Source organism: Mustela putorius, unplaced genomic scaffold (assembly GCF_011764305.1).
Source record: "Mustela putorius furo isolate JIRA1106 unplaced genomic scaffold, ASM1176430v1.1 tig00000460_pilon_pilon_pilon, whole genome shotgun sequence".
Classification (NCBI taxonomy): domain Eukaryota; kingdom Metazoa; phylum Chordata; class Mammalia; order Carnivora; family Mustelidae; genus Mustela; species Mustela putorius.
This window is the reverse complement of record NW_025421389.1, coordinates 21,767,952-21,792,782: the sequence shown is the minus strand read 5'-3', so window position 1 is coordinate 21,792,782 and position 24,831 is coordinate 21,767,952. Positions and strand designations below refer to the sequence as shown.

The 24,831-nt window shown below is 48.0% G+C and overlaps 1 protein-coding gene across 1 annotated transcript in view; it reads right to left on the bottom strand.

Moving 5' to 3' along the window:
* The window catches only part of DSCAML1 (DS cell adhesion molecule like 1), a 338,141-nt gene that overhangs the window by 37,005 nt on the left and 276,305 nt on the right, over positions 1-24,831 (bottom strand). Inside the window, exons 12-16 of the mRNA XM_045080488.1 lie at positions 21,238-21,437; positions 20,521-20,617; positions 19,751-19,879; positions 3,576-3,743; positions 2,194-2,264 (exon numbers count right to left, since the gene is read on the bottom strand). Of these exons, the coding sequence (XP_044936423.1) occupies positions 2,194-2,264; positions 3,576-3,743; positions 19,751-19,879; positions 20,521-20,617; positions 21,238-21,437 (665 nt within the window). The remainder of the gene's footprint in view (positions 1-2,193; positions 2,265-3,575; positions 3,744-19,750; positions 19,880-20,520; positions 20,618-21,237; positions 21,438-24,831) is intronic.

The following is a 24,831-nucleotide window of genomic DNA, read 5'->3' as shown; positions in this document are numbered from 1 at the left end:
CTGGGCAACTGCTAGGTAGGCTGGTTCCCAGGAATGACCAACTGCCCAACCTGTGCCCCATTTCCATCCTGGTCATTTCTCTAGGGAAGGAAGGAACCAGGCATTGCTGTGCGTGTGTGTGTGCATGCATGCACACATATGTAGAGTGTGTGTGTTTTTTTAAGGTTTTGTTTATTTATTTGAGAGAGAGGGAGAGAAACAGGCTCCCTGCTGAGCAGGAAGCCCAATGTGGGGCTTCATCCCAGGGCCCTGGGATCATGACCTGAGCTGAAGGCAGACACTTAACCGACTGAGCCACCCAGGTGCCCCAAGAGGGTAGTCCCTTTAAGGGAAATATCACTAAGCCCTTTTGTGGAAGGTCCAGAGGAGGACTGAGCACCTGATCTTTTCCCATCAGAAGTTAGAGCCAGAAAAAGAGTTTGAAGGTCTGGTCCCAGACGTGGGCAAGGCATCCCCCATGCCCCAAGCCTCATCGTTGAGATGGGAAAACTCCAAGAAGAAAAACATGTATGAGCCCTAAGAAAGCTCTCTGTTCCTGAACTCCATGCAGTGGACTGGGGCTCCAGACCACCTAGCAGGGGCCCCAATCCACTGCATGGAGTTCAGGAGAGGGAGAAGCAGGATCCTTGCTGAGTTGGGAGCCTGATGTGGGATTCGGTCCCAGGACCCTGAGATCATGACCTGAGCTGATGGCAGATGCTTAACTGACTGAGCCACCCAGCGGTCCCTGGACCACGTACATATAAGTTCTGCCGCTTTCACTACTTGAATGGTTGCGGGCAAGTCACCTTACATCTGTGCCGGGATCTCCTCTGGCAGATGGGGATACAAATATCTCTTCTGGGTGCCTTCCAGGAAGAGAGGGTTAGTGTAGGAAAATACTGGAAGCCTGCAAGCTGAGTGCAACAGGCCACTGTCAGGACTGGAGGCCCTCATATGCCCAGGGCCAGAGTTTCCCAGGACAGGGTTTATTGTCCTGCTCAATGTTATTCTGATCGGTTTCTCTGCCCTGCTGTGGGACAACCTCTAAGAGTTTTTCTTCCTTCCTCCCTTCCTCCCTCTCTCTTTCTTTCCTTCTTCCTTCCTTCCTTTCTTTCTTTCTAGATTTTTATTTACTTGACAGAAAGAGACACAGCGAGAGACGGAACACAAGCAGGGGGAGTGAGAGGGAAAAGCAGGCTTCCTGCTGAACAGGGAGCCAGATGCAGGGCTCAATCCCAGGACCCAAGATCCCATGACCTGAGCCAAACACTTAATGGCTGAGCCACCCAGGTGCCCCTAAAAGTTTTCTTTCTTTCTTTCTTTCTTTCTTTTTTTCTTTCTCTCTCTCTTTCTTTCTTTTTTAAAGATTTTATTTATTTGACACAGAGAGAGAGATTACAAGTAGGCAGAGAGGCAGGCAGAGAGAGAGGAGGAAGCAAGCTCCCTGCTGAGCAGAGAGCCCGATGTGGGGCTCGATCCCAGGACCCTGGGATCATGACCTGAGCCGAAGGCAGAGGCTTAATCCACTGAGCCACCCAGGTGCCCCCCTAAGAGTTTTCTTATGTGATAAGGTCCTCAGACACCCTGTAGAATTCATAGGTCTCTACCCCTTCACAATGACTGCAGAAAAGACTGGTCTGTTTTTTGCAGCTCAACCATCCCCAGAGGAGGGGAGGGCAGTTATTTTCACTCTAGTTTTATCAAAGAGGAAACCAAGGCCTGAAGACACCAAGACTCCTGTGTGAGATCTCACTGGGAGAAGATGGGGGGTCATATCACCATACCTCCCAGCTCCAGGCACAGGGCCAAGACAAGGGAAAGCCCCTGTCCTGTCTTCTCCCATTATTCACAAGGGCCCCTTGAGCTTTGTATAAAATCAAATCCAACTCCTGACCTATTACAACATGTGGAGTTGGGAAGAGAGGCCAGTGTGGTGGAAAAATCATTTCCCTCTCCTTGGCACTGCCAAGTTCTTCATCTCAACCCAGCTACTGGCCTGCCCAGGGACAGAGGGAGTAGGTATTGGTGGGGGGACCCAACCCTTTATTCTCCTGTCTTTCCTCCCCTCTGATTTCACCTGTTTAGCAAAAAAAAAGGCATGAGAATTCTAAGAGACTAGAGACCAGCAAGCTTGCCTGGGCTTCATTCCTGGGTTGAGGAGGGAGCAGTCATGGAGGCAGTTAGCAGGGAAATGCTTTTGATTTCGCTTACCTTCCAGGTCACTTGGATGCTCTGTGAGGTTACTGGCTGCAAGGTGACATCCATGGGGGGCCCATCAGGAGCTGGTGGAGGGAGAAACAACATTACAAGTCAAATCTTGGAAGAAAAGAATCCTAGGTCCTTACTCTCATTCTCCTGAGCTGGAGGACTGCTAGGGAACCGAGGAAAAGCTCATACACAAAATCAGAGAATCTTTGATTGAGCCCCCTGAAACAACCACAGGGCTTACAGTGCCTCTCCTTTCTCCATGATTAGCTGAAAACAGCAAACAACGACAATGAGATATTACTATATATCCAGCAGATTGGCAACAAATTTTTAAAAGTCTGATAGTCTCAAGTGTAGGCAAGGGTGTGTCATGGCAGGAATTCTTACATTTACATTTACTGGCCATGAGAAAGCAAATTGGCTCAATACTTGGGAAGATATTTTGGCATTCTTGGTTGAAGTTAGAAGCGTGCTCATCTGATGACTAATTCTGCAACTACTTAGTTTCAGTAGAGAACTTGCAAACCTCTGTAGGTGTACCAGCACAAAAATCTTCACAGCCCCAAAATGTCAACCACCCAAATGTCCATTTCCATTAAAATGAACCAAGAGGTGATGGTATAACCATGGTGAGGAATACTACACAGCACTGAAAATGCACAAATGGTGAAACTCACAAAAATACTATTGATCAAAACAAGGAAGGCACAGAAGAATATGTTGAGAATAACTTCATGAAGATATGCCACTGGAAAATAGGCAAAACTAAACTATATGCTTTATGTGTATATACACTGTAGTGGCACTATAAAAAAGAAAAGCAAGCAGGGCTACTGGTTCCTTCGTGGGGAGGAACAGGTGGCTCTGGTTGGGAAGGGGTGTAGGGAGGACCCCTGGCATGCTGGCAATTGATAGTGAGTGGGGGTTATACTAGTTTTTACTTTATTATTATTTGTAAAGCTGCACATAGTATATGTACTTTTGGTATTATTTTATATTTTGCAATAGCAGGAGAAACTATAGGGAGAGAAAGTTTGTTTAAACTTTCAGACAAAATCCAAGACAAAGGTCATGAAAATTAATACAGGGCACTAGTACTCTGCCCTTCACAGATCTAGCTTATTTGTCCTTTCTAGACAGGTTGGGGCCAGGGGAGTAAGAAAGAACCATGGACAGCTCCCCAAAGCCCAGCGTCTACTGCTGCACCTGGAAGAGATCAAACAGAAGAGCCTCCAATGATCCAGAGGCAAACACAGATAAATACCTTGGGATCTCTCCTTCCCTGTTGTATTGCAAGCCCACCATCAGTGGACAGGGTGGGTGCAGGCCTCCAATGCCCCGGATCCCCTGGGCCATGGGAAAGAGCCACAAGGCTAGGTACTCACCAGCCTCCTCGGTGCTGATGGTGAGCTCTTTGCTTGGCTCACTACGGCCAATCTTGTTGAAGGAGTACATGCGGATGCTGTACACAGATGCTGGGTGCAAGTCCACGATGTTGGCCTGGTTGATGGTGGGGGAGATGTTGCGTGTGGATTGCTTGAAGTCCCAGGAATCTGGAGAGAGAGCACCCATTTCAAACCATAGCCAGAAAACCCCACAACCCCTTCCCAGCCTCAACTCTCAACTTTCACTGTGGGACACAGAAGAGGTCCAGCTCTACATAGATAGCAGCAAGAAGGCACAGGCCTTAACAACTTCACAAAGAGTACAAGGATTTTGTTCCATAAAGATCAGAGACCAAGGGAGGCCTGAGAATGTGAGCAGCAAATGCACTGGCTCTCCTCTGCCCTGGGCCAGCTTGTGAGCTCAAGCCTCAGATGGGGGTCAGACAAGATGCTTCTCAAGACCCCTTCCAAGACCCCCATTTGCTTACTCTCCCTAAGGGTGTGATTAGCCAGTGCCCTTCCTCCTGGCCTCCCATACCACCTCAGTGACCTGCTGTAACCATGAGATCCCTATCTCCCCAGTGCCAAGAGTGAAGCCAAGGCTTTGCCCCCTTTCCCCTTCTGTATATGCCTCCATATCTTCTTTCCTTGTGCACTTGTGGGGTGGTGGTCCTGAGTGTTACTTGGTCTTTGAGGGACAGACTGAGGGCCAGAGTCCCCAGCCCAATCCTTACCCTCTTTCTCTCACTGGCAGGAGAATAATGAGTATGCAGGGTCAGGAGCCAACAGAGAGATGAGTGTGCTCCTGATTTATCCAAGGGGACTGGCAGCCCATTCCAGGGCTGTTTAACAACATTGTGGAAAGGGGGAAAAGCCAGGTAAATGCCACTCAGGAATACTGTGGCAGGAAACATTCTTCATCTCCAGAGGAATCCAGTCATTCATTCACTCTATTTTTTGCTGTGGAACTACTGGGGGGATTCCCACGAAAAATGGGAAGGGCTTGCAGTTATAGCAATGTCTTGGCTAGGATCTTCCAAACCCAGAATTCATAACTAGATTACTTTATTGGTACTTCATGTTGAAAAGAAAAAAAAAAGGCAGAGCACAAGGAAACAAGCTGATAGTAGGGCTTAAAAATTTTCTTGGGGGGGCATGTCCTGATGTCACTATTCAGCCTAATTTTCCATGCCTTTTAAATCCACAGTAGAGGATCCTGAATATTCTCAGTAGAAAAGATTAAACTGCATTCACTGCTGTTTCGTCCCTAGAACAGGAGGGGAGGCAAGCATATTCTAGAAAAATTGTTAAGAAGACTACTCCCCCCGCCTTTTTAAAAAGGCTTAGACCTAATAAATTAGTTCACCAGAAGCGACTATACACTGCCTTCAGATTCTGGTTAATTGAGGTCTTGATGGTTTTCAAAACACCACTTTTAGCTGCATAGTCTCGGCATCTGTGAAGGGCACTGGCCCAGCTCCCCATCTGCAGTTTTGCATTTAATTCTTTGGTTTTATGAGCCAAAATCACAAATGGCAAGCTGCAGAGGCTCGGAAACACATTATTTTCTCCTTGTCTTTTAAAACACCCCAACCACCGGGACAGTCACTCTGTGACTGGCAGGTTAAGCCAGAGCTGCGAATATGTGGGCTCCTACCTGCCATGGGCACCTCTTTGGTTTAGGAGGAAATGGACCAGCAATGTGGTGGCTGGCATCCACTTCTGCTTGTGGCATCCCGGGAGCCCATGCCAGCTCACACACTCATCATACTTGATTTGCCCGTGTTTATAGGAGATGGGGAGTAATCACAAGTCAGTGAGTTCATTTTTGATGAGGGCAGGCAGAGGCAGGAGGTCCACACCACGTATCAGAACACCGAGGGGCTAAGGAAAAGGGGCGCCAGTGTATACACATTTGATTAAAAGAGACTTGTGCTCTGTGTTGGTAAGAAAGAGTTGTGAGTTACGGACCATGGGAGGTGTTGTGGATTGAAATTGACATAAAACGGACATTTTCTTCACGACAGGTTCAGATTATTTTTTCCTCATTTCTTTTTACCAGTATTACAGCAGCGATAACGTGTCCCTTCATGTACTCTAGTCTCTGGGTACCACTATGTCCCATTACAGGGGATGTTGACCTTGATCCCTTAGCCTAGGTGTTCTTGTTCGTTTCCTCCACTCACTACAAAGTTACCATTTCCCCCTCGGTCATTAAGAGGGTCTGGGAGGGCTTCACTGAGAGATGTGAATAAACCGTCACATTTTCTTCTTAGTTTTCTTTGCTTGTGGTTTGTTTTGCAAAATGAAGTCTGTCACTTCTGTTTACGTGGAAACGTTAGTTTTTGCAAGCTGGGGTTTTAATCCATCAGGCCTCGTGTCCCAGACATACTCTTCTTTATTACTTCTTTGTATTTTCAAGAAAAGCCTACAAGAATTGTATTATTAATGTATGTCAAGGGTGTTAAGTTTCTAAACGACCACTCAGCACACATGATACACATTTTCAAAGAAAAGGAAGACTCAGGAAAATTGCTCTAACATATTTTATCTCAAGGTGTTCATCTCCCCAGTGTGTTTGCAAAATGCAGAGAACATCATCTAAAAATAGATTTATAAGATTTACACAATTGAAAACAATCTTGATCTCGCGGACAGGAAAATTTTCTTCTCTATCACTTTTAGTGTGTACCTTGTTCCTATTTTTATATATGTCTATGAACATAAAATGTTAACATTATTTGATTCATTCTTTCTTGTTACCATCTTAACGTGTTTCTATTATTCTTCTCGGTTAATGGAAACTGCTACAGACATTCATTAAGGCTGTCTCTGTGCATTGGTCTGTATGTTCTTTTCAGATAAATTCTACTTAAGACACATTGGAGTAAAACCCAGGCTTTACCATTTACTGGATATTTGAAAAAATAGTCTCAGAAAACAGAAAGAATAATATTATTATTCTCAGATTATTTATGTGGTTCATGCATTAATATATAAAAAACTGGTAGAGAGATATGTGGTAGATAGTAGACTTTCAAAAAGGTTTGTTGTTGCTATGTTCACGATCTATTAGGCCTGTGAATTCCATATAACTTCCACTGGACCAGAGACATTGGTCTCACTGGTTAAAAATGAGGAAACTCAGATCCCACCCCAGAACTCCTGAGCTAGATAGAATCTGGATGTTTTTGAGGCACCTGGGTGGCTCAGTCATTAAGCATCTGCCTTTGGCTTGAGTCATGATCCCAGGTCCTGGGATCGAGCCCTGCATCGGGCTCCCTGCTTGGCAGGAAGCCTGCTTCTCCCTCTCCCACTCCTCCTGCTTGTGTTCCCTCTCTCACTGTCGCTCTCTCTGTCAAATAAATAAATAAAATCTTAAAAAAAAGATAAGAATCTGGATGTTTTCAAGGTCTCTAGTGTGTTCCCTATGCATTAAAATTTGAGTACACTTCTAACTCACCGTAACTTTCCCATCTCAGAAATACACACCATTTATCCTATAGGCTATAAATATAACCCTCAGAAACATGTATGCCTGTGTTGAGGACTTAATTTTATAATTTATCTTCCAGAACAGTGAAGTCCCTACAGTGATTTTTGTGGACTGTGTGTCATCTTCTTTCCTTAGGGTTAGAGGATATTAATGTGTTAAAAAATGAGCTTATTGGATAATTCAGGACACTTTCTGAAGTCCCAACAAGTTCTTGTAAGTCTCTTGTCTCATCTTGGGTCAAAGGACGGTCTCTGTCCATGGCCACGTGGTAACCTGTTTTGAACCCCAAGGACTGCTGCCATTCAGGGATGTGGTCATAGAGGTGTCCTATGAGGAGTGGGATGACAGGGATGTCACATGGGAGAGCTTACAGGAACCTGGCCTCCGTGGCTAAGTCCACTGTCCGGGTTTTGGCTCCATTATTTGTGAAGTCTCCTGGGAGCTTCAGCTTCCTATGACAGAGTTTCAGATCCCTGATTTCAGGGATGTACTGGGAGTTTGTTGGCATAGAAAAGGAAGACTTCATGATGTTTCATCATAACTTTAAGCTTCATCTTTCCTGAGGTAACCTGCGTCCCTTACTCAAGATTAGTGGTAATTCTAGAAATTCAGTGGTATCACATAGTGTTGCTTCTGTCCTAACATCCAGTTTCCCCACCTTATTTCTGACCCAGTCATACTTAGGAGTGGAACGCAGGATCTGAAATGTTTACTGTCCTAGCAACCGTAAAAGTGCCGTCAGGGAACAGTGTTTTGGGAAATCACATCCTAGAATATTCTCTTATCCCACAATGTCCTGTCTTGTTACCTTCTTACAGTGCACAACACTCCACTGGAGATTGGAGAATCCTCAACCAGACTCTGTTTCCTCTAATAAATAGGACTTTTTGCCTCTAAGCCAAACCTGGTTACCTTTTCGGAGCAAAAGAAGGAGCCCAGGAACGTGAGGAGCAACGAAACAGGAACCAAACACCCAGGTGGCTGGGAGTGGGCCAAGGGTCACAGAGGAAGCCAGACCTTAAAATACGGTTTGGGAAGGTCTGTTTAATGGAAATGATTTTTGAGACACCTAAGTTTTCTGTTGCTGCCAAAGAAGGACATCTGCCCAACTTTTACCATCTCTTAAACCCTTTGGGCATCTCCTTCTGCTCAGTCAGTGGTCTCCCATCACATTCACACTCAGGCCCCCAAACCCCTTGGACTGTGCAGGCCAGCCCGATGCGGCTGCCAATCCATCGCTCATGGGGGTCTGGGAAATCTGTGCATGCTTCCAAGGAATTCTACGGTAAGTCATTTTTAGAGTTCTGTGTTGCCTCCTGTAAGAACTGGAGAGGTGTACGGTTGAGATAGTGGTATTTGGTTTAGGAATCCCAGGAACACTGGAGACAGATACTGTGCATGTTCTCCTGAATCACTTCCAATCCTATGGAGGCTTCAGACAGGACCCTCCAAAGTTCAGACTTAAGAGATTTCATTGCGACACAATACACCTCCTTAAAATGAGAAAATCAAATCCTCTGTTCCTCTTTGGAATTTCCTTTTTCTTCGTAGGAATTAAGTTGGAAATTTCAAGTCTCAGGGTCCTAGGATCGAGCCCTGTGTTGGGCTCCATGCTCTGTGGGGAGTCTGTTTCTCCCTCTCTCTCTGCCTCTGCCCCTACCCCACTCATGCTCTCTCTCTCTCTCAAATAACTAAATCTTTAAAAAAAAGAAGTTTCAAGTCTATAGGCCCCAGTTCCTCAACAGTAAAAGAGTTTCATATATCTATTTACCTCATAGAATTTTCTTTTCTTGAGGTGTGATTGACATATAACGTTATATTAGTCTCAGGTATACGGCATAATGCTTTGATATCTACATATGTTGTGCAGTGATCACTATTTTAAGTCTAGCTACTATCTGCCACTACACAGAGTTACAAAATCATTTTCTTCCTTTCTTTTTTTTTTTCTTTCCTATTCTTTCTTTCTTTCTTTTTTTTTTTTTTTTAAATGTAGGCTTCATACCCTGCATGGAGCCCAACTTGGGGCTTGAACTCACAGCTGCGAGATCAAGACCTGAGCGGAGGTCAAGAGTCAGATGCTCAACTGACTGAGCCACCCGGCACCCCCAAACTTTTCTTCTTATGATGAGAACCCTCAACACTCAGTCTCTTAGCAACTTTCAAACACACAATATGATATTGTGGTCTACAGTCACGGTACTGTACATTACATCCCCATGACTTGTTTACTTTATGACTGGAAATGTGTACCCCCTGATGTCCTTCACCTGTGTCATCTGCCCTCAGAACCCAATAACCACCAGTCAGTTCCCTGCATCCATGAGGTTTATTATGTGTTTTCTTATGTGTTTTGTTTTCAAATTATATTTCATATAAATGAAATCATGTTTTTTTGTCTTTTTCTGTCTGACCTTTTCCACTTAGCATAATACCTTCCAGGTTTATCCATGGTGGTGCAGACGGCAAGATCTCACTATCTTTTATGGCTGAGTTTTGTTCCATTGTGTGTGTGATGTATACATGTGTGTCCCCCCCCCCCAATTTCTCCATCCACTCATTTACTGATAGACTTCCACCTCGGCTATCGTAAATAACGGAGCAATAAACATGGGGTGCCTGTGTATTTTCAAATTAGTATTTTTGTTTTCTTTGGATAAATGCCTAAGAAGTGGAAATGCTGATTGATATAATAATGCCACTTTCAATTTTTCGAGAAACCTCTGTACTGTTTTCCACAGTGGCTGCCGCAACTTACAGTCTCACGAACAGTGTAAGAAAGTTCCCTTTTTTCCCCTTCACATCCTTGCCAATGCTTGTTATTTCTTGTTTATTCAATTCTTTGAAGGCTGAGGGAGGTGGGGAAGCTGCAGAAGAAAAATCTCAAGCTTGTAGAGTTTGGTTCATGAGGTTTAAGGAAAGAAGCCATCTCTGTAACCTGCAAGGTGAGGCAGGAAGGGCTGATGTGGAAGCTGCAGCGAGTTTTCCAGAAGACCTAGCTCAGATAGTCGACCTACTGGAAGATGCCATCTAGGACTTTCATAGCTAGAGAGGGGAAGTCAGTGCCCTGCTTCAAAGCTTCAAAGGACAGGCGGACTCTCTGGTTAGGGGCTAATGTAGCTGGTGACTTTAAGTTGAAGCCACTGCTCATTTAACACTCCCCAATCCTGGGACCCCTAAGAATTATGCTAGGGGTGCCCAGGTGGCTGAGTTGGTTAAGTGTCCAGCTCTTGATCTCAGCTCAAGTCTTGATTTCAGAGTTGTGAGTTCAAGCCCCTTGTTGGGCTCCACATTGGGTGTGCAGCCTATTTTTTTTTTCCATAAAATAATTAAGAATTATGCTAAATTGACTCTGCGTTTGCTCTAGAAATGGAACAACAAAGTGTGGATGCTGGCATATCTGTTTATAACAGGGTTTGCTGAATATTTTAAGCCCACTGTTGAGACATACTGCTCAGACAAAAGATTTATTTCAAAATATTACTGTTCATTGACAATGCACCTGACAAGAGGTCTGATGGAGATGGACAATGAATGTCATTTTCATGCCTGCTAATACAACATCCATACTGCAGCCCGTGGATTGAGGAATCATTTCAACTTTCGAGTCTTGTTATTTTAAGAAATACATCTCATAAGGCTATAGATGCCATAGATAGTGATTCCTTTGATGGATCTGAGCACAGTAAATAGAAAATCTTCCAGAAAGGGTTTACCATTCTAGAAGCCATTAAGAACATTCATGATTCATGGAAAGAAGTGAAAATACCAACATTAAGAGGAGTTGGGAAGGATTTGATTGCAACCCTCATGTAGACTTTGAGGGGCCCAAGACTTCAGCAGAGGAAGTAGCTGCAGATGTGGCGGAAACAGCAAGGGAACTAGAGTCAGAAGTGGAGCCTGAAGATGGACCTGAGGTGCTACAGTCTCGTTATAAACCTGAATGGGGGAGGGGCTGCTTCTCACGGACCAGCACAGAAAGTGGTGTCTACACTCTGCTCCTGGGGGAGATCCTGGGAAGACTGTTGCAGTGACAGCAAAGGATTTAGAATATTACACTAACTTAGCTGATCAAGCAGTGGCAGGTTTGAGAGGACTGACTCCAATTCTGAAAGAAGTTCTACTACGGGTAAAATACTATCAAATACCATTGCATACTACAGAGAAACTGTGGAAGAAAGAGTTGATGTGGAAAACCTCATTGTTGTCTTATTTTAAGAGCCTGCCACAGCCACCCTAGCCTTCAGCAACCTGTACCCTACTGAGTCAGCAGCCATCAACACCGAGGCAGGACCCTCCACCAGCAAAAAGATTATGACTTGCTGAAAGCTCAGATGATGGTTAGCACTTTTTTTTTTTAATAATACATTGTTTTGCTTTTTAAGATTTATTTATTTGACAGACAGAGATCACAAGTAGGCAGAGAGGCAGGCAGAGAGAGAAGGGGAAGCAGGCTCCCCATTGAGCAGAGAACCTGATGCAGGGCTCAATCCCAGGACCCTGAGATCACGACCTCAACTGAAGACAGAGGCTTTAACTCACTGAGCCACCCACGTGCCCCTACAATACATTGTTTTTAAAAAACATAATGTTCTTGCACACTCAAAAGACTACAGCATGCAACATGCATAACTTTTGTATGCCCTGCTTTATCTTGGTTATCTGAACCACCAACGTCTCCCAGGTATGCCCATAATTATTGATAAATATGATCTTATTGTGACTCAGTAATTGTTTTCCACCTGTTCTGTACTTTCTCTCCATTTCTTCTTTTGCTCTTCACTTGTCATTCGATGACTGTCTTTAGTGGTGTGCTTAAATTCTTTTCTCATGATCTCTTGCATTGTGTGTCTGGGTATCCCTTAACTCGTTATCGTAGTTAGAGATATTTTTACTACTTTTGTCTTCATACTAGCTTTATAAGTGATTAACCACGACATTTACTGTATATTTACCTTTACCTATGAGATTTTTTACTTTCATATGTTTTCTTGTTACTAATTAGTGCCCCCACTCTTTAGCTTGAAGAAGTCCTTTAACATTTGTTGTCAGACTAGTTTAGTGGTGAGCAACTCATTTAGCTTTTGCTTGTCTGGGTAACTCTTCATCTCTCTTTCAATTCTGAATGATGACCTTGCCTGGCAGAGTATTCTTGGTTGGATTTTTTTTGACACTTTGACTTGGTCATGCTGCTTTCTTTAGATCCACAAAGTTTCTGAGAAATCTGCTGATAGTCTTATGGGGTTTCCCTTGTACATAATAAGTTGTTTTTCTCTTGCTGTCTTAAAGATTTTCCCTTTATCTTTAATTTTTGACATTTTAATTATAATGTGTCTTGGTGTGGGTCTCTTTGGGTTTATCTTCTCTAGACTTCTCTGGGCTGTACAGATCTGGATGTCTGTTTCCCTACCCAGGTTAGGGAAGTTTTTAGCCATTATGACTTCAATTAAGTCGTCTGCCCATTTATTTCCTTTTTTTTAAAAAAAAAAGATTATTTATTTATTTATTTGACAGAGAGATCACAAGTAGGCAGAGAGGCAGGCAGAGAGAAGAGAGAGGAGGGAGCAGGCTCCCTGTTGAGCAGAGAGCCCAATGCAGGAATCAATCCCAGGACCCTGAGATCATGACCTGAGCCAAAGACAGATGCTTAACCCACTGAGCCACCCAGGCACCCCCATTTATTTCCTCTTGAGGAGCCCTATAATGTGAGTGTTACTCTGCTTGCTAGTGTTCCACAGGTACCTTAAGCTGTCTTCACTTTTATAAATACTTCTATCTTTTTGCTGCTCTGTTTGGGAGAGTTACACTGCCCTGTCTTCCAGGTCACTGATCTTTTCTTCTGCTTTGTCTAGTCTTCTGTTGAACACCTCTAGTGTGTTCTTCAGCTCTGTGGCTTCTGTTTGGTACTTTAAAAATATTTTTTGTGTCTTTGTTGAGGTCTTTACTGTGCTCATCCATTCTTCTCCTAAGTTCTATGAGCATCTTGATGACCATTATTCTGACCTTCTTTATTGGGTAAGTTATTTACCTCCAATAAGTTTCTTTTTTTTTTCTGGGGTTTTATCTTGTTCTTCCATTTGGAATATATATCTCTGTTTCTTCATCTTGCTTAACTCTTCATGTTTGTTTGTATGTATTAGGTAAAATACATACAAACAAATACAAGACCACCTCTTCCTGTCTTGAAGGGGTCTTGTGTTGGAGATGTACCAGATTGTTTCTCCTTGCCCTAGCCCTTGGTTGTTGTCTCTTGAACCTTTGTGATTGTCTAAGCAAAGTTTATTCTTGATAGGTCCCAGATATTGATGGCGTGCCAAGATCCATCAGTGTTTTAGAGGGAGGGATTGTAGCACCTGCTGACTTTGTAGCTGATTGGAAGCCAGACTCTAAGACAGCAGCTTTTAAAGTATACAGATACATACTATCTTATAGGACCATAATCACAAACCCTGCTGACCTCTAGAGCAGGCCATGTGGAGGTGTCCTCTTGGCAAAAGCTGCAAAAAATCAAGGCTCCAGGCAAATGTCTGAGCTCCTTTCTGTGATGTACTGGTGAGCTATAGTGAGGCCAAGGGAAAGCACAAAGGTGGCCTTCTCCCAGCCCACATTCCTTTAGGACATTTTGGTAATCTCTGGATGTGACCTGAAGCCTGTCCCTCAGGCTGAAGCTCCAGGAGAAGAAAATAGGTATTTTGCACAGGAAGACTGGGTTGTGTTTCAGTCTGCTGTCTGTGCAGTATCCTGGGGATGACAGCCTGTCAACAATTTTCTCTCTGATTGTTTCAGATCCATGGGGCCCAGAAACACAAGCCTGCCTAGGTACTAGACCTAGGTGCTCTAGGGCTGTCCCCAGCGAGGACTACATGCACCTGCTGGTTTCAGCAGGGCCACAGGGGAGTGTGGGGGTGGGGCACACCAGCTGACTTTAGTGGAGAAGTGCTAATATTTACCAAACATCTTTGATGCACCAGGTGTGGTCTGGACAATGTAAACACTCGCCATTTACTCCTCATACCCCTAATGATATCAGCATTATGTCTCCATGGTATAGGTGACCCCATGTCACCAAGACTGATTTCTCACTTGGCCTCTCAAGTGTTCAATACTTGAACCTCTCCCTTCCTCTTGAAACACTCTTTCCCTGATCAAAGACTCTCTGGCTTTTCTCTTATGCTTTAGACTATTTTTTCTCTCTTCTTTCCAGATGCATCTCCCTTACCCTTCCATTAATGGTTAGATGGAGTTCTTCCAGGCTCCATCTTAGGTTCTTTTTCTCTCATTTCGTAGACTTTCCCCACACTTGGCTTCTCTTTCCATCTATACAAAGATAACTCAAAGGTTTGTGCCCAGCTGGATGTCTCCTATGAACTCAAGATTTTTATAGCCAACTGTTTCTTTGACATCTCTTCTTGAATGTTTCAAAGGCGTCCATAGTCAACATGTCCAAGATGGAAGACTTGATCATACATCCTATAAACCCATCACCTTCCTTGGGTCCCTATCTCAGGAAATGGGATGGTAGGGGTTATTCTGGACTTTTCTCACTATAAAGTCTTATAGCTTTCATGTTCCATGTAGCTTTCGTGTTCCATGTATCTTTTGCATCTCCTCATTTCTCTCCATCTCTACCCCTGCCCCAGGCCAAGCCACTGTCATCTCTCACTTGGACCAGGAAAATAACATCCTAACTAGCTAGCCTCCCAGAACCCACTCTGTGCCCCCTTCCATCTGTTCTCCACACTGCAGCTGTCATTCATCCCACAAATATGATCAAGCATTTCTTACAGGCCAAACACTATTTTGGCATTGACAGTGGTCTCCTCTAAAACAAATCTGGTAATGCCACCCCCTTGCATAAAACTCTACAACAGTTTTTCCTTGCTTTCGGGGTAACAACAAAATTTCTTTACATGACTCCAGGCCCTGCAACATCTGGCTTGTGTATACCTTTCTGGCTTTATCTTTCACCACTCTTTTCCTCTGAACTCCTACAGCATTTACAGCCTTCTCTATTGTCTGGGGCTCATGGTTTCAGCAGCAAATGCCCAAGGAGATGCTAAGCTCCCTGAAGGCAGGAGCCATGTCTAAATCTTTGCCCATCTCCCTCACTTGGCATGTCCCAGGCACTTATAACCCACTGCTGGTTGGATCGGAGCCCCTTTCTGTCCTTTACTTTGGACTTGGAGTTCCTCGGCTTTTTATAGTCACAATAAATACCCTTGCTTTGCCTTCCCCTTTCTTGCCACACTCAGCTGCCAATCACAGGAGGAGGCCCCCCTTTTCTCTTATAAAAACCCATCATTTGCAGGTGGATTTGACCTGGTGTTCCCAAATCATCTTTGATGTTGGCACAAAAACTCTCTCCCCACAGCCCTCCCAGGCTAATGCATCAGAGTCAAATCTGAAGGCCTCTAGCTGATTTTCCAAACTTGATCACTGCCATCTCTCTGACCCCAAATAGCTGAAATTAGGGGCCCTATTTTCTTCTCTTTCCTTTTCAGCTCTCTCAGAGTACTGAGCTAGCTTTGGCGAATATTGTCTCTTTTAATATTCCCTTTCATATGAGCCTGGCTTACCCAGATTAACATATTTCATTAAGGGCTCTCTCTCCCTTTCTTCATCAAAGGGTTTCTGATGCAAAATATTCTTCTTAAAAAAATAAGGAAGTGGCTGGGGAGATGTCAGTGCCTTCTACTCTGTGGGCTGCATGCCGGCAGGGGACCTGGAGCCTCTGTTTTTTTTTTTTTAGGAGACTCATTTGCTGTAGAGGGGGAACAGCTCAGACAAAAGCCACCTCTGGAGGGTTTAGCTGCCCGCGCTTGGGAAACAAATCCATCTTGCATCTCTGACTTCCTCCTTGTATCACGGCCCTAAGTGCCCCTCTGCTCCCAATCGCAATCTCTTTGCAGGACCAAGAGGAGGTTCCCTGGGTCACAGTGACAGCTCACAACATCCCGATACCATTGGGATGGTATTCCCAACAGCCACACTCCGGCTCACACGGAACGACACAGCACACCAGGCAGGCTCACCCCATGGTGGCCAGCAGCTCACACCATGAGGCTGCCTTCCGGGCTTGGAGGGCCATCTTCGACGAACCCATCCCCGCTCCTTACTGGGGGAACAGAAGCGAAATGTAGTGTCTGCATTTTTAAAACTGCACCGCACCATCTGATAGATTTGTGTGGACGGTGCTATTTATCATTCAGCATTCATGTATTATTACTCTGCTGCCTGGGGCCAGGAGAAGTCAGCGTGAGCGGGATGGTTTAGAAAGGGCAGACTTGGTAATTTCCCTTGGAAAATTAGCACGACGAGCAACACAGCAGAAAATCTGGCAAAGACAAAACTGTGGCAAGGAAGGGGGTCGGGAGCAGCTGGTCTGGACCCAGCATGGGTGTGGTTCGGGGCAGGAGGAAGAAGAGGGGAGGGAGAAGAGAGGCACGGGATGGGCACCCGTGGAGAGTTAGGAATGTGCCAGGCTCTGTGCTAAGCACTTGTACGTAAGTCCTCACTCTCCCTTAACCCTGACAACCACCCTGAGAATGACATGATATTGGCCCCATTTGATAGATAAAGGGATGCCCAAAGTAGCTTGCTGACGATCACACAGCTCCGACACTGGGTCAACCCAAGTCTTCTGCTTTGAGAATTGTTATTGTTCTACTACTCCACGTGTAGAAGAAGATCTCTTTACACATACACACACACAGAGACACACACACAGAGACACGCACACGTGTGTGCACACATGCCCAACCCCCTCCTTCCTTTGAGTCACCCATCTGTTCCCTGAGTTGTGTTTTTCATTGATCACGTAATATAGTCTGTGGTGGGTTGCAACTGATCAGACGGTGCTTTGTAATGGTTCTGAAGGCATGTGTGTGTGCGTACGCGTGTGCCCGTGCGCGTGTACACAGTGGACGTTCTCATTCCAAATGCTCTAGAAGCTCCAAAGGCAACACTGCCTCCTACTTCTTTTTCTCCCCTGACCACATGGCAGCTGCATGATTCTGCAAGAAAACTGGTGGCGCTTAGTCCATGTTGCTGACTGACAGACATCTGTCTCAGCCTGCAAGCCCCACAGGACTAGAAATTGCCATATGAGGTGTGGGAGTTCGACGGGAGTGAGGACCTCACATTTATGAAAGGTCTGCTATAGCCCTGGGCTGGATGTTTTCTCTTTAATCCTCAAAACAGTCCCGTAGGATCGGCACCACCGCTCCCGCCCTGCAGACGAGGAAGTTGCGCTGTGCTCATGGCTTCTGCCTGGCGCCAGGCATGGCTCCCTGCAGCTCCCCCAGAACTCCGTTTCCTCAGTGCCCACCAGGATAGGGAACAGATGCCCACTGGGGTGGGATGGTCTGGAGTACTTCAACCCAAAGACTGGGGAAAGGACCTGCCAGTGGCTCTGTGCTCTTGATCCCGTGATTTATTATTTGTTTTTACAGATGCAAAGCCCTTAATAAAGGAAGGGTCTTCATTACCCCTCCCTCCACTCTGCCTACCCATCCTGGTACCCCCAAGCTCTCGGAGCAAGTATGGTAGTTGTTCATTGCAGGAGAGCCAGAGGAGGCTGGGGAAGACACGGATGGGCTGTGAAAATAGCGTCTGTCCTGCCTGCCTCTCCAGCCCTGCTCTCCAGATGTGTGAGGTTCTCAGCTTTGCCTGGCTCTGTGGTGCCCCAGGAAAGGTCTGCACACATTCGAGTGTGGTCCATGGGGGCGAGTGGGCTTGGAGCAGCACAGGGGAGGAGGGCAGGGAGGCAGTTGCAGGGAGCAGAGGAGCAGAGGTGCGAGTGACAACCCAGGCATCGCTCTCGCCTCCGACAATAACGGAGCAGAGCCCCGCCAGCCACAGCAAGCTGCAGGGAGATAGAGTGCCCACTGACACATGGGGACGTGGGCCTGCAGACCCACCCCTTCCTGTGTAGCTCCCGGGCCAGCCTCAGGAAGCTGTGAGATGTGAGATGGACACAGTCAGCCTCCTCTCCCTTCTGGGCCCTGTGTCTCTGCCCCATCTCACTTTCCAAATACCCATTCTTCCACGGATGCCGGTTTGATCTTTCCAGGGCACCACGGTACCCAGTTCTCTCTCTGGGAACTCTCAGTGACCTTCCCCAATAAGGTAAAAGCTCAGCCCAGAGGCCACCTCCCAACCTAGCCCTCTGAATTGTATCCAGGAGCCTCTGCTAGACAGGACAGCTCCCTGCAGAGCCCCACTCGGGCTTGGCCCTTCCCCTTTCCGTGAATCCAGACCCATCACCTCTCAGTCCCCAAGTCCTAGCTCTCAATGTGGCATCTACAGGGACAAGATATGCTTCCCTGATGTCCCTGTGAATGGCAGCCCCTCCTTTCGCCACTCCACTGCACTCAGGGTGGACTCCTGGCTGGCTGGCTGCCACCCAACTTTCCTCCCCAGCCAGACCCTACACTTCTGAGGGTAGCTGTAGAAACCTGTATCAGAGATGTAGAACCTTGTAGAACCCTGTAGAACCACGTATCAGAGGTGACTGACCCAGGGACCTGGACAGAGCTGCTTCTCAAGGGGTCTGCTTTGCCAGGTCTCACTGGGACTCGCTCAGCTGCCCTCTCCTGAATGCCTATCATGGGGTGGGCCGTGCACCAGGTGCTGGGAAGATAGCAGGGACCGGGACTTGGTACCTCCAGAGGAGAGGACACCCAGCCAGCCACTGGCCACGTGCTGTGCTAAGGACCAGAGGAAGGGTCTGGAAAGCCTCGGGAGAGACAGAATCTTGGATCTACCCTAAGACCTGGAAAATGAGCTGGAGTTGGTGGCAGAAGGGGGCCTGGGGGTGCTGAGTGCTCCAGACTCCTTTTTGGAATTTGATTTCTAAGTTGTTTTGAAAAGCTTATATAGGCTTATGTGAATTCAAAGATATAAAAGCATCCAGAGCGAGGAGTGGGTTTTCCCCTCACTCACACATCAGGGTCCCCAGATGCTCTCTCAGGGGGAACCCCTGTGACCCATTCTCATAGAGCTTCCAGAGACAGTCACACAGACGCAAACATGAACCTCTATAGCTCTTCTGTGGCTTGGTCCCCTCCAGGGCTCTTGTCCCCTCTGAGGCCCCCTCCTTTCCATTCCTGCCACCTGACCATGGAGCCCCCATTTCCCTGGAGACCTGCTCCACAGGGCGTCACAATTGCAGGCAACCTCATGGGGGCTAGTGAGGGTCCCGGGGAAGACTCTGAAGGGCTACCAAGATGGCAAAACTTAGATCCAGGCTTTTCCGTCCCCCAGGGACCAGCAAGAACCAGCTCTCTGACCCCCACACGTCCCCATCATCCCAAACCAGGAGTTCCCAGATGACCTGGCCAGACCCATGAAGTCTCTGACCCCACAGACACAGCCCATAGCCCCTTAGCTCTGGGACTTTTCATGCTTTAAGTCAGACCACCTTGTGGATCTTGGTCCAGGGATAGTTCTGGAAAGAAGGGGCTGACCCTCCCTTCCCATCAGCTGCAGGTCCTTCTGCCCCTCTCACAGAATTCTTAGCCCAACCAGATCCCCTCTCTTACAAGCCACAGGAGTTCATACACTGGTGGTGCTGGCATCTTTGCCTTAGCTAGCCAGCTTGGCTCAGGGACTGTCCCACCAGAGGGGAAAAGTCAGGGCCAGGGCACAAGGGCCGTGGAAGGCAGAGGCTTCACCCTACCTGATTTGTTCTTGTATTCGATGTCAAAGCCCGTGATGATGCTGTTTCCATCAAACCGCTGGGTCCAGCGCAGGTTCATACTCCGAGCCTTTACCTCTCGGATCTCCAGCTCGGGGGGGTCAGGGGGCTCTGGGGAGTGGCAGATGAAAGGAGCAGAAGTGAGGATGGCAGCAGAGAGCTTGGCCCCTGCCTATCTGTAGAGATGACCAGGGTTCAGCTGTATTCCTGGGGACTGGTGACAACTGTGCTCTAGCCAGGAGTCCTGAACCCTGGGCTCTGGACAAGGGGGGACTGGGAGGCCCAGCAGTGGGGTTCAGAGCCCGAGAAGGGGCCACGCTTGGTTTCCTTCTTTGTTACCCTCTCTTCCTTGGCCTGGGGGGCGGGGGGACAGGCCCTCCTGTAGGGACTTCCTCTGACCTGATGGCCTGTTTGTCCTCCATGAAGGGCTCCCAACTTTCCCCAGCTTGGCTTTCCCTTCTCTCACTTTCTCCAGGGCCTTTGCCCACAAACCCAGATGCCTCCAGTTCTGGAAGCAGCAATGTGATCTATAGTGATGGGTGCCAGAGTAAACCTTGCTGTCTAAACCTGGAAGGGCCCGTATTGCCCCAACTCTGGCCAGAAGGAAGAGTGGAGGAAGGCCCTTCCCAGGGGCCATTTCCCGTCATCCTCCTCCACGGTGTGGGTGATGCCCCTGATCTTGAGGTGGAGTTAGCAGTGGGCACCTGGCTCCCCGGGGAAGGGGTTAGGAATGGTAGGGCAGGTGAGGGTACCTTGCACAGTGAGTTGGATCAAGCCCCGGTCCTCCCCATATGAGTTGATGGCATGGCAGCTGAAGAACACAGAGTCCCCACGGTCAGCTGGCTTGAGCTGGGAGGTGGCCAGCAGGGGCAGGAGGATGGGGAGAGAGGGAGGAAATGGGGAGAGTGTTTTAGAACTTGTCTGCTGGAGCGGGCCCACTCTCGAGGGGATCAGCAAGGCCCCTTCTTCTGGGAGGGGGACCCATAAGGGGCTTTGTCAAGGGCTCCTCTTCCCAGAAAGTTCCAAGGATGGAGGCCGGAAGAGTCCAGGCATGAGGGGGCTGAGGGGGTCCAGGAGGAAGAAAGAAAAGAGCTGAGGGGTCCCAGGAGGGAGGCGAAAGGGCGCTGAAGGGTTTCAAGAAGGAGGGAATGGCCAAGGGTCCCAGGACAAGGGGAGGCACTGAGGAGTCCCAGAGGGAGGGAGGAGCGGAGGACGGAGACCAGGGGTTCCAGAAAAGGGAGAAGGGTTTAGGGCTCCACATATTTAATGGGTGTGGGGTTGTCAGGAAGGAGACATAGGGCGGTTCTAAGGCAGAGGTTCCTGAACAGACAGGAAAGGGGAAGGTGTCTTTTGGGGTTGGGGGACGGGTCCCAGATCCCCATTTACTTCCATTAGATACAGATGTAAAACTGTGGGAGCCCCACGTTCTGAGATTTGGGGTCCCCCAAGACCAGGGGACGGTCGCTCACCTTCAGCGTGGAGACAACCTCGTCGCCATTGTCCTTGGTGGCGATGGCGTACCGCATGACTCGGTCGGGGTCGATGACCGTGTCCCCCTTCTCCCAGCGGATGATGATGGGCCGCTCACCCCGCGCCGTGCAGTTGAGCTCCTTCGGGTGACCCTTGATGGCGATGGTGGTGTTGGGGTGGGAGGTGATCATGGCTGGGACTGGGAAGGGGAGGAGGTGCAGGAGGCCCCAGTAAGGGGAAGGCCGGGCTGGAGGAGGGGCATGTGCCCGGTGCAGAGGCCCCGCCCCCGCGGCCCCTCCCCACGGAGCGCCTCAGCCCCAGGGACAAGGTCTCAAAATTGTGGGGCCATGCTATAGGAAGCCCCACTCCCCTGTCTCCCTTTCCCCCTTCCACTTGTGACTAGAGTGGCTTCTCTCTTCACCAGGGATTCTCCTATTCTGTGGACCCCTCTCCAGAATGCTTTAAAATGCACAACATACATAGAATTACAAAGGAACCAAATATATTCAAGTATGGTGATACAAATATTAAAAACCTTCAAAAGCAAACTTTTTATATAGTATATCCCATATTTATATCTGTATTTTAATTTTTTAATTAACGTATAATGTATTATTTGCCCCAGGGGCATAGGTCTGTGATCAATATATATATATAGTTTACGACTCTTTATCAAGGCGATCTAGTGCTGGTTACAGTAGCACAAGGCTGGAACAGCCATGAGCAGGGAGGGTTGTCTGGAGACCCACAAGCTAGAACTGCGGTGTGGAAACATCTGTGGTACTGCCCTGGGTACTGCTCCTGCTGGGCTTTGTTGTTTATATTCAAAACGGAAGGAAATACTACATCTCAGTTATAAGGTGGTGGAAGAAAAGGTGTGCTCTCTTTTCTGACCTGAAATCATGGACTCCTAGAATCAGGTTCATGGACTTTCTTTGGGGGCGGTCCCTGGGCCCCGGGTTAGGAGCCCTGCTCTACAACGCGGTGGCCTCTGCTTTGAGTTCACGGCTCAGGCTCTCTCCATGGCTCTGGCTCAGCTGGTTGGCTCTTTTTGAACCGCTGAGAAACTCCCCTGTTCTTCCAAACAAAACGCAACCGAAAAGCCTGGCGAGCATCTCTGTGATCAAGGTCCCTCCAGCAGTGCTAACCAGTCTGTGACCCTCCCCACCACCACCCCTCACTGCTGACCTGCGAAAATCATCATGAAGGAACCAAGGCCCCAGCTGGCCATCAGGAGACCCCCCCTTCTGCCCTGAAAAGAAGCATCTAGATCTTGACCCTCTTCGGGGCCTGAGCACCTTGGCCAGCAGCAGAGGGGCAGAGGGAAAGATGACGATCTTGGCTGCCTGTGAAACCCCACCCCCATTCTCCTCCATTCGGTTCAACAAATATGCATCGGTCGCCTAAGCCATTCCATGGCACTGTGCCAGGCTTGTGGGGGGACACACATGATGTGAGACAGGGTCCCTGCCTGGGAGGAGAGGCAGGAGGAGGAGAAGGGAAGGGGAGCGAGACACTTGTGTGAGCAACATGAAAAGGAGGAAGATCTGAAGAGTGCCGCACAGAGGTATTAGGAGAGATGACTGTGACTGAGGACTATCTGGGAAGGCACCATCCAGCCGTTTTACAAGTATTTGGGGGGGACTTATTACGGGCCAGGCCTTGTGTTGTGTTCTGAGTGAATAGGACACATCAAATCTCAAGAAGTTTCACAGTAGCGGTGAGAACAGACAAGTCTAGCAATTCCCGCACAGAAGGGTAAGTATGAGGCTGGGGAAACGCATGCCAGACACAGCGGGGCATCTGTGGGGAAGGAAGGTTAGGGAACCAGTGAGACCTGCTTCAGCAGAGGCAGACCTCAGAGAGGCGAGGGGTCTGATGCACCTGGAAGACTGTCCTTGCCCTTGCCTTTTCCGCACTACCTTTCTGGGAAAACCTGCCTCTCAGAGTATCCAGTGGCTCTGACCTCGCAGGAGGGCCTGTTAGCCAACCTGGAGCCCACACGCTGGGCTGTGCTGTGCTTGACTGTCGGACTGTAAGAATCAGACACCATTCCACCTTCCTGCCCCCATCCACGGTGGGTAGAGGACCTCTCCTTACATTGAATTCTGCAGAGCAGAGACCCAGCGCCCAGACCCCATCACCATCGGCCTGCTTGGGCAACTGTGCAAGAAAGTTTCCCGTCTCCTCTGTGCAGACAGCCCCTGGCTCCCCTCGGGGGCACCGTGTCTTGCTCTGCTTCAGTGGCTAACCCTTTCTTTCCCTCCCAGTGCTCTCAGGATTTCTCTCCCCTCCAGCTTTAAGGACCTACTCAGACAAAGTTCTTCCCGGTAAACTCTCCTGGGTCACCTGACTCCTGCGGACGAAGATGCCATGAGGCCATAACGATGTGTCCTGAGACGCCCGATGCCGGGCAAGGACACATCTGGAGCAGGTGTGGAGGATGCAGGGCGGTGTCTGGTGTGCCTGAAGTCACACTGTGCAGCCAGCCATCTTGTCGGCCTGCTGTCATACGGAACTCGACGCCAAGGGCAGCCCTGGCCCTCCGGCCCCTGCACCAGCCTCTCAGCCAATCCTTGGCCCTGGCTCATCAAATAATGAAGCAGATAAATTTTATAATGCACAGCATTACACCAGGATATACAATAAAACGCGAAAGACAAATAACGAGGTGCAAGTTATAATGAAGAAAAAGCCTGCAGTCAGAGACATCCAAGTATGAATTATTGACTAAGGTTTTACACTTTCAAGGATGTGTGGAGGAATATTTTCCATCAAAGATTTGCATAATTCACTCGTATAAACCTGGGTAGAATATAGAGTAAGATTTTACATCAACACGTCAGGACTTGCATTGCAGATGCCTCCATTTATGTTCTGGAGGACTGAAATGCAGGGGAGTGGGGGCAGGGGCATGGGGGCTGTGAATGGTCAGAGATGGAGGCCGGGGACTCCTGGGTGGGCCAAGCCCTGAGACCTTCCTGGGGAAGAGGAGTTTGGCTTCTGAGATGTTGCTGAGACCATGGAGGAGTTGGGGGATGTCCATGCAGAGGAGTGTGTGTGTGTGTGTGTGTGTGTGCACGTGTGGGCGTGGGGTGGGAGCAGGGTCAAGTGTCAGAGGTCAGAGGCCTGAGGAAGAAGAGAGAAAGGAAGTCTTTCTTTGGAAGAAGGACTTCAAGTCTCCATACCAGAGCAAGAAACTTGTGACACATTCCTCTTCTGCTCTCTAGGAAGGGTTGTGCTAGCCTGTGCAGGGCACATGTGTGAATGATAAAGACACCCCTCTGGCTGGGTGCAATCTAGAGTCAAGAGCCATAGTTTGGCCAATGCAGTAGGAACTGGGTTTCAGACTCCACTTGCCCCTTAGGTAGGCACCTTTGAGCAGTGCACAACCTGTGCATCTGTACATGTCAGTCCCAGCTCCGGAAGTCTTCCCAATCATGTTTGTTCAAAGAGACAGACATGGGGGCAACCAGAGATAAGGGGGACTCCAGAGATCCCACTTGGTCTTTCAGCTCTGAGTAACAACCACACCTGGGGCCTGGGGTGGGTTTCCCTTCCCCACTGTTACTGCAGTGAGCACCATGCAACAC